The following is a 9,793-nucleotide window of genomic DNA, read 5'->3' on the forward strand; positions in this document are numbered from 1 at the left end:
AGAGAAGAGAGGATATCAATGTGTCCTGACCTGGGCTCCGGCTCTGGTGTTTGACCTACAAAACTCCAAGGGGATTAGGATGAACTAGAAGCAGAGCCGGGCCAAAGACGCATTTCAGGGGGCCTTCCCTGGATTCCTAGATGTCAGAGCCCAGGCAGGCGTTGGTCTTGGGAGGGAGATACGGAAGGGTGAGGGGTGTTGAGGGGGATTAGAGAGAGTTGCAGGGGCCTTGACAAATGTATGGCTGGGGAGACGGAGACAGAGCGGGAGGAGAAGCAGCACACGGGCTGGGTTTAAAGAGAGAGCAGAACGGAACAAAACGGGAGGGAGCTGGGCTTAGGAGAAGGAGGGAAGCGTAAAGGGAGAGATGGGCGAGCAGAGGCAGACAGAAACGGGGCAGCCCCACGGCGGGGTTGCTGAGTACCGGCTGAGTGGGTGACTGCAGAGAGAGAGAGAGAGAGAGAGAATTGGGAGAGTAAGAGAATGAAAAATGAGAGAATAGGAAAGGTGGAGGGAAAGGAAGAGATGGGAGGGAGATGGGAAGACACAAAGGGAGGAAAACAGGAGTCGGGGGGGAGAGGGGGAAGCGGAGACGGACCGGAAGGGAGACTAAGGGAGACTAAGGGGATGGGGGGACCTCCAGACGGAGCCAGAGAGACAGAGCGAAAAGAAAGGCAGGAGGAGCCGGGGAGGCGGATGCGGCTGGAGACGGAGGGCACAGAGGTGGGCGAGCCAGAGACGGCATGCGAAAGGCACAAAGAATGACACAGAGCGGACCAGTGGGACTCAGGGTGGGCGAGACGGGATGACTGAAATCCAAAGGGAAATACTGGGGGGAAAGGAGTGTGGGGGTGTGTGTAACACGGACGGCTGCCCACCCCCCAAGCCCGGAGGGACACCCTAACACCTGCTTCCTTTTCCCCCTCCCCACCAGCTCCTCCAACTGACCCAAAGGGGCAGGTGTGTGGGAAGGGGCACATCTGCCAGCACATCATGCAAATGAGCTCATGAATATGCAGCAGGCCCATTGTTTTGCCCTGCCCCCACCCCCATCTGCTCTGGCCTGAGTTGGGGGGGGCCTGAGGGCAGCTCTGTCCCCTTAGCAGGAGGGGAGGTCTCCCCCACACTCTCACTGCTCCTGGGCAGCCCCTCCCCGTCATCCTGGGCCCAGGTGGGAGGGACGGGAGGCCCCCGAGCAGAGTCTTGGGCAGGGGCTCACCGGGGTAGAAGTCTTTGGACTTGGAGAGCTTGATGGTGGCTCCCGTCTCCTTCTGTAGCTGCACGATGGTCTGCCCACCCTTGCCGATGATGGAGCCCGCCGCGTAGCTGGGGATCAGCACCTTCAGGAAGTATTCGCCTTCCTCTGCAGGGGCACACACAGTGGGAGGGGAGTCAGAAGGGGTGCTCTTCACTTTGAGAGGGTACCCCGAAGGATGTGCCAGCCCAGAAACCACTAGGATCATGGTAACATACGGGAGCAACGGCCATGAGAACGGCTGTAAGGAGATCATAATAATAACGATATTCATTCATTCATTCATTCATTCATTCCACAAACAGGTACTGAGCACCTGCTGCGTGCTTGGCACCATTCCAGTGAAACAGCCATGAAGAAAGCAGACAAAGCTCCGTGATTTTTGTGGGCCAAATAAGGCTAAAAGAGTTTTAGCGATTCAGCTGAGAGCTTGCACAGCTCCTCCTTCTAGAGGGGGGAGACAGACGGTATGGTTTGTGTCAGGTGGTGGTAAGTACTAGGAAAACAAAAAAACAGGCAGGCAAGGGGATGGGGAGTGTAGGGGTGGCACTGTCAGAGAACGTGGCCTTTGATAGCAAACACTCTATAGCACCGATGTGTGCTGGATTCTCTAACAAGTACTTACAAATACTTCATTTAATTTTCACACTAATGTGATGAGAAAGGTACTTAAAAAAAAAACAAACCCAAAACATTCTACAGACAGGAAAACAAAGCTGGAGACATCGCCCCAGTTCGCAGAGCTAGTCGGTGGCCGAGATGTCCATGCTCTGAACCATTACGATATGCTCTATCCAGGCCGTGGGGGAGGGGACGCAACCATGTGACTGTGGAGCGAGAGCGAGTGCAAAGGCCCTGGGGTGGTTCTGTGCCTGGGCTGTTTGAGGGAGAGTGAGGCGTGGGCCCAGTGGGGTGGTGGAGGTGGTGGCGTGTTGAGGCTTGGGGGCCACGGTGAGGTCTTTGGTTTTTGCCCGAAGTAAGATGGGAGCCACAGAGGGTTCTGAGCAGAGGAGGGGTGTGATCTGACTGAGGTTTCAAGAAGATCCCTCTGACGCCCAGGAGGTGAGCAGACTATGTATGAGAGGCGAGGGCGGAGGAGCCGGGAGCCCAGTGAGAAGGCGACGGGGCCAGACAGGAGCGGGTGGTGGGCTGACAGGTGGAAGGGGTGAGGAGGGAGGGAGGAGGAGGGCTGCATTCTGGGGTTCTCGGCGCTCACTACCACCCAGCGCTGTGCTGAGTGTTTGGCAAACTTGACCTCATCCGTTTCTCATGACTACCAGTGAGGTGGCTAGAATGAGACCCATTTTTAAATAAGAGGAAACTGAGGCGCAGAGAGGCTCACGGAAAGGAGGCCACCGGCCCAAGGTCACCCGCCCAAGACGGTCAAATGCAATTGTGCTGCGTTCTTGGCCCTCCGCTGCTCAGCACCCTCCCCTGCCGGTGGCAACAGCTCAGAGACAGTGTCAAAGGCCTGGAGTCCCGAGATGGTGCCAAGGGTGTCCGTGAGGCTTTGGCCGGTCTTTGTTAGGGACCCATTTTCATGGTCATGTGCAAAGCACTTCGTCAGCGCCGTCGCAAGGCGCGTCCCTAGCCTCTCCTTCCTTCTGACCAAACTGTTGCATCCAAGTCCTTCTACGGTAAAACTTCCAGAGCCTTCTCAGTATAAGTCCCTTGGCGATTTGGCCCCGCCCACCTTTCCAGCTCCACATCCTCACCTTCCTCTACGCACACCAGACACACTTTCTTTTCTGTTCCTCAGACATTTCCTCTTCTGTCCCACCCCAGGGCCTTTGCACGTTTTCCGCCTGGAACCCGCCTCTCCCAGTGAATTCTTCTTGTCCTCCGAACCCCGCTCAAATGCCGCTTCTTCTCGGAAGCTTTCCTCGAACTCTGAGGAGGGGATGGATCCCGTTTCCTGCCGTCAGAGCACTGTACCACAGAAGTGCATTGTGGGTCATGTCCCTAGACCCTCGTGCCCCAGGGACTCACGCAGTGCCCAGCATGCGATAAACACTGGGGAAAAGGGCGGGGCGGGGAAGGGGGGAGCCAGGTCCTTCCGCTTCCAAGGCTTCAGGTCTTCAACCATCCCCCAGCAGCTTTCAACGTTTTCTTTTAAGCCAAGGAAACCTATTTTCAATATTCTCCCATGAAACTCCAACGTACGAAGCAGATAAAAAGAGAATCCGCACTGGTAAAAGTGGGGGCAGGGCGGGGGGCTGGGAGCCCTGCGGGGTCCCTGGAGACTGAAGGTTCTAGGTTCCCCGATGTGCTAAGATGGGGTCTGGGAGGGCGAGGCTGGATGTGGCTGTGCTGGCATGGGGAGGGGGTCCAGAATTAAGGGGTTTCCCTGAGCCCGAGGCAATCCTCTTATATTTGCCTAATCAGATCATTAAGCCTATTAGGTAATTAGCTCCCCCACCCCTGACAGGGTGCCTTCCCATCAATCATTCTGACCCCCCCCAACTTAATTCACTTTCTTGCCTGGGCTCACAGAAGTGGCCCCTTGCCTGCCCACTGGTTCTGGAAGGTTCAGAAAGATGGCGAGGCATTCTCACTGGGACTCCGTCCTCTTTCCTCCTCCGACTCCACTCCCTGTCTCCTCTGCCCCAGCTTCCCTCTCGAAGGGAAAAGCGATTCGGCCACTCTGAAGAAAACTGGGGATGTCCCCTCACCCCATTTCCTGCACCCTCTCTTTCACTCTTCCCGGGTTTTGTCGGAATTTCCACCGGGAAACGGCAGGCGCAGCCCTAGGCTGACGGAGTGAATTTGTCACTGGCAGGCTGTGTGGCCTTGGGCAAGCCGCCACACTTCTTTGGGTCTCAGTTTTCTCATCTGTGAAATGGGGACACGGCGGCACTACTTCGTAGAATTCCTGTCATTCACGAAATGATACACCGGAACGTACTTAGGATGGGCTCAGGCACTTAAGCATCTGAGAAACGTTAGATACTGTTATTATTATTGTTACCTGCTTCACAGACACAGGTAAAGTCCTTATCGCACACAGCGTCTAGCACACGGCGAGTGCTCTATAAGTGGGGAAATGAGCCTCTAAGTTTTGGGGTTCTGTTGGGAAATAGGAGGAAGAGGGGATACCCCACTTCCTCCATCGCCCACGTCCCTCTGTACTATCATTTCCTTCTTTCTTCTCTTTCTCTTCCGTCCCTTCCTCCAGCAAATCTTTCCTGGGCACCCACTATGTGCCAGGCCTCGTTTTAGGTGCTGGCGACACATCAGGGAACAAAATAGGCAGTCCATTTCTTTTAAGTCCACTCGCTTTTAAAATTTAAATGCATTGATTTCAGAGGACATTAGAAATCATTGCTAACGATCAGAATTTAAAGGGCTGGTTATGTCTCCCCCTCAATTCAAGTAACTTTATACAAACAATGGTCAAAAAAAAAAGTTTGTCCACAGACCTTATAAAGCCATCTTGTGGGTGCTCAGTGGTCCCTGTATCAGACTAGTGAAAATTTGAAGCCCCCTCCTCAGGCTGGTCTCCTAGGAAGGGTGGCCAGCTGAGACCACCCGCCCATAGAAGCTCAGAACTCTAGGTCCCAGGAGTCTCTACTGTGGCCACCAGTCTGGTCCTCTTCAGAATCTGCATGTCCTTCCGGTTTGCGGGGCACGACCCGCTGTGAAACCCACCTCCCCCCAGAAAGAAGCCAGGCCTCTATTTCCCAGCCTGCCTTGCAGCAAGGGGAGACACGTGACCTCAGCTGAACCCAGAGCCCCCAGACCTCACACATCTCACCCTGTTTGAACAGCCAAGACTCTCTGCCTGTGGAGAAGTTCTTCCTTCTGCTGAAGCAGAATCTAGATGCCAGAACTTTCCAGCCACCCACGCTCCACCCCACTCTTAGCTCTTCCCTTGGGGTCCGGGCAGCTCCCTCTACCATGACAGGAACTGAAGAACTGAAGATGCCAAGTTTGGCTCTCCTGATTGACCTGTGTCCCCTTCGTGCCCACCGTCAGGATACTTCTAGAGGCTTCCAAAAAGCAATCGATACTCGCCCACCCTCTCCTTAAATAATGTCTACCTACCCTAAAGATCTGGGGGTGCAGTGGTATTGAGTGGCCCTGATCTTGGAGTGGGGCTCATTAATGACAGAGGTAGAGCCGAAGGGGTGTGTGTTGCAGAGGTGTTGTTTTGGGTGACAGTATGTCTGGGGGAGACCGACATACTGTCTCCCCCACGGTACCTGCTCTTGTCTGGGGGTCGGGGGTGGGAGAGTCGTGTGCTCTCTGGAAGTATGAGGAGGCTGGGGCGTGATGTTGACACCGTCATGCTGTTGGTGGAAGAGAAGAGATGGCGGGGTGTGGTGTGGGACCGGAACCGCCAAGGAGGGCGGGACGCCAGGCGTGTGATGTCTTTCTGTGAATGATGGTGTCGCCCGTTTGTGTGAGAAACGTGATACAACTGGGTCTCCGAAGGGATGAGATGCCGAAAGGTGTGATGCTGTCTTTGGGTTGTGACACTGTCTCTGAGTGAGAGAAGGTGGATGGCGTACGATTTCCTCGGGGCGATTCACCGCTGGGTGGTGACATTCTCAGTGGCGATAATAATGGTGATGATGATGATGATGATGATGATGATGACGATGGCTGCCGCTTATTGGGTGCTTACCATCTGCCAGGTCTTACGCTATGTGCTTCACACACACACAACCTCACTTAACCCACACCAGAGCCCCGAGAGGCGGAGGTAGATCTTACAGTCCCCATTCTTCAGATGAGGAGACTGAGGCTCAGAGCAGTGACATAACTCGCCTGGGGGTCCCACATTAAGCAAATGACAGTGATGAGATGAACCCCGGGAGGTCTCAGTCTGGGGCTCTTAACCCTGACGACATTGTGTTAGAGCGTGAGGGATGCTGGGAGCAAGATCTGGCTGGCGTAAGCTACATTTGGGGTGTAAGGGATGTGTGTGTGTAAGTGGGGGGCAGTGCTAGTTCAGTATATACGGGGGTGACGGAGATGGAAATACAGCCAGAGGTATGAGGGCCATTCTAGGGGCACCTTCAGAGTCAGCACCTGTACTCCAGGGGGACTGTTGGTGACTGTCTCACCGTCTCACCAGCCTGGGGTCTCTGTCTCTGTTATGAGTTCCCCCCTGAAGTTCCCATCCAACTCTTCGCCCAAGTCCTCCTGTCCTCAGCACCTCGTCTCCTTCCCAATGGTGTCTGCCCACCAGTCCCAGTGACCAGAAGCCAGTTTTAACGGCCACCGCCACCTCCAACAGAGCCCGAGAAAGGGGCAGGAATGTCAGGCTGGTGCCATGGGCAGGAGCTCAATCTGCTCAGTCTGCCACAACTTGCTGCGACACCCTGGAAAAGTCCCTCGGTCCTCTGAGCCTGTTTGTTCACCTGAAAATGGGGTTTACTATAATGTCTGCCCACACAGTGGAGCCAGCCTCCCGTGTCCTAATCACAGCGCCCCCCCCCCACCACCACTTATTCGCTGACTGACTCTGGGCAAGTTACTTAACCTCTCTGTGCCTCAGTTTGCCATCTGTAAGACGGATGACGTAATAGAATCGTAAGGATTCAATAACTGCTCCATGCTCAGTGTATTCCATCATACTTCTTGGCTAGAGACCATAAACGTTAGCCATTATAATTTATTATTATTATTATTATTATTATTATTATTATTAATATTACATCATGGTGTTGGAAGAATTAAATGAAATACTGCGTGTAAGGCATTCAGCGATGATATTGATCGCTATTATTATCATCGCTGTGGTTACTGTTATTTCCCCATTTGGCAGATAGTAACGCTGAGGCTCAGAAGAGGGGCGAGGTTGACCCAGTGTCCCACAGCCACGAAGTGCCATCAGAAGAAGCCCTCACATTTGAGATGTAAGTCCGGCCCAGCCCTGTCCCTAAGTGTTCCTGTAAATGGAATATTTTCCCTTTGCATCTCTGGGCCTCAGTTTACCCATGGGTCAACAGGAGGAGAGGTGGCAGAGGCTGGAGGAGAGGGTCCCTAAGGGCTCATCCTAGTTTCTCCACTGCTGAGGGAGGCAGGAGGCACCAGGGTGAAGCACATGAGCCCTAGAACTGGGCACCCAGGGTTGAGTAGATTCCAGCTCCGCCACTCATGAGCTGTGTGACTTTGGGCAGGTGGCTGCATTTCCCTGAGCCTCGGTTTTCCTCATCTGGAAAAGCAGCTCAGATCACCTCTGCACAGGGATGCGATGGGAGGTTAACCCATATCTCAGAGCCCGACTCGGAGTAGGTGCCAAGTACTTGGACCTGAGTGCCCTTGGCAGCATCGCTATCGTTAGGTTGCACTGCTTTGTGTGATCTGATTTTGAGAATCTCAGCCCCTGTAAGGGAAGTGTGGGACACCCCCCACTCCCCACCAGTGGGCGTGGGGCTCGACTGCTGGACTGGGCTCAAGGACCACCAGGGTCCCGGACCCTCTCCAGGACTGTGAATGGCAGTGGGGCAGGACAGAGGGAAGGAAGTCGGTGGGGCCATATTCATGTGTGTGCTGGGGGTGGGGAAGCAGGAAGAAGGACAGGAAACTCGCTCCCAACCCCTCCCCCAACTTCCCTTTCCTCCAATTTCTGCTGGACACCCTAATTGACAGCCAAGGGGTCCCTGATTCCTGTCCCACCTGGACAGAGGTTGTGTGGGGGGGCACTAGGATGAGAGAAAGAGATTTGACTTGCATTCATCCAAGGGGAGGAGGTGGGAGGTCCCCACCTCGCCCACTATAGTGCCTGGAGGCAGAGTGGGAAGGGTGCACTCTGCCTGAGGCCATCCGGCTCCCATCCGGAGGAAAAGGCCAGAGGAAGCAGAGATTTTGGCCAAGGTGACTGCCAGGAGGGGCTTGTCTGCTCTGGGGTCTCCCTCCTTCTATGGAGCTAATGGTCTGGGCTTTGAGGATCCCCACAAACCCTATGTCCTCCCTGAGTCCCCACTGGCGAGACGTACACCTAACCTTCCTGGCTTGTCTTTTATTGTCTGGTACACATTCCTTCTCAGGTCACACACACAGTGAAAGTCCCTCTTGTCTTACACACACACACACACACACACACACACCCCTTCTGTGGTGTCAAACATTAAGCCATCACACACACACACACACACACACACACACACACTTCCTTGCCATACACGCACGGAATCATTCCCACCTTGCTGGTATTACACACTAAACCATTTCACACACGTACCTCTCCCTCGTTACACATACACACACACTGCTTTCCTTTTCATGCCCCCTCGGTGTACTATGCACGTGTCCCTGTCACACACCCTTGTGCTTTTCACCCACAGAGCTCCAGCCTCTCCCTCGTCATACACCCACCTTGCCTTGCTACACACACCCCCTCTGACGTCACCGTTGCACACCTCTGCGTGTCACACCCAGCCACAGCCTTTCTGGAGTCACACCCACACCCTTTTCTGGTCACATACCCTCCCTGGCTTCTCCCACCCCACCCCAGACACGCCTGTGTCACACTCACTGAACTGCTTTCCCTGGATCCACACAGCCTCTCATGGCTCACACCCAGAGCCGGCCCCTTCGGCGTCCCCCACACACCCCCCTGCATGTCACACACACCCTCTCGCTCATGTGTCACACTCTGCCACAGTCCCTTTTGGGGTGACAGGCACATATTTTCCCTTGATACACATACCCCTTCAAGGGTATCGAGCATGGAGCCCCCCTCACCTCACCCTGTCTCTTACACACACACACACCCTTTACTGTCATATCCATAATCCCTAATGTCACACATCCAGACCTTACAGCCCCCCCCACATCTATCCCAGCCACACATTCTCCCACCTAGCTTTACACACCCACCCTTAACTCCATCTCACTCAACACACCCACCCAGCCTGCACCCACACACGATCGCGCCCATGGACCACACATGTCTCCCTTTGGGACAACGCTTGCTCAGGACATCCCTAGGGAGGGAGGATGGAAAGCTCCGGGGCCACAGGCCTCCTCTACTCCTTCCCCTCCCCCCCCACGCCAGGCAGGACACGCCAGCCTGGGAACTCCCCTGCCCCGAAGGGGTCACATCGCACACCCCTCAAGGACACAGACACCCGCTCAGAGGGACCCACGCCCCCCATCCTTTGCGCCCCACCAAGGACACTTACCACCCCCTCCCCCCCAAACCCTCTCGTCGCAGACAAAGCTCGCAGCCCCGGGCCGCGGCCAGAAGGGGAGGGGATCCGGACCCTCCCCAACTCCCTTCACGGTTCCCAGGTCTAGGGAGCGGCGCCCTTCCCCTCCCTAGAGCCCTTGCACCTGCCGATTGGGGGGAGAGGAGGATGGAGAAAGGCGAGGCCCCCCGCCCGCTCCCCTGCTCCGAGCGCAGCCCTTTCTCACCTCCCGTGTTGCTGCGCTTGGTGCAGACCACCTCGGGGGGCGTTTCGAGGGGCCTCTTGCGGGAATCCGGGGCCTCGGGCTCCATGGGGGGGGCCTGGGGCGGCGGCTGCTGCTGCTGCGGCGGCTGCGGCGGCGGCGGCGGCGGCTGCTGTGGCGGTGGCGGCGGCTGCT

General features: G+C 55.6%; 1 protein-coding gene across 1 annotated transcript in view; it reads right to left on the reverse strand.

The window, feature by feature from the left end:
* Positions 1-9,710, reverse strand: part of LOC102890648 (RNA-binding protein Nova-1) — a 22,782-nt gene extending 13,072 nt beyond the window's left edge. Inside the window, exons 1-2 of the mRNA XM_006911875.2 lie at positions 9,623-9,710; positions 1,220-1,363 (exon numbers count right to left, since the gene is read on the reverse strand). Of these exons, the coding sequence (XP_006911937.1) occupies positions 1,220-1,363; positions 9,623-9,707 (229 nt within the window). The 5' untranslated portion in view covers positions 9,708-9,710. The remainder of the gene's footprint in view (positions 1-1,219; positions 1,364-9,622) is intronic.
* Between the last annotated feature and the right edge of the window lie 83 nt (positions 9,711-9,793).

The sequence above is a fragment of the Pteropus alecto genome, unplaced genomic scaffold (assembly GCF_000325575.1).
Source record: "Pteropus alecto unplaced genomic scaffold, ASM32557v1 scaffold194, whole genome shotgun sequence".
NCBI classification, from domain to species: domain Eukaryota; kingdom Metazoa; phylum Chordata; class Mammalia; order Chiroptera; family Pteropodidae; genus Pteropus; species Pteropus alecto.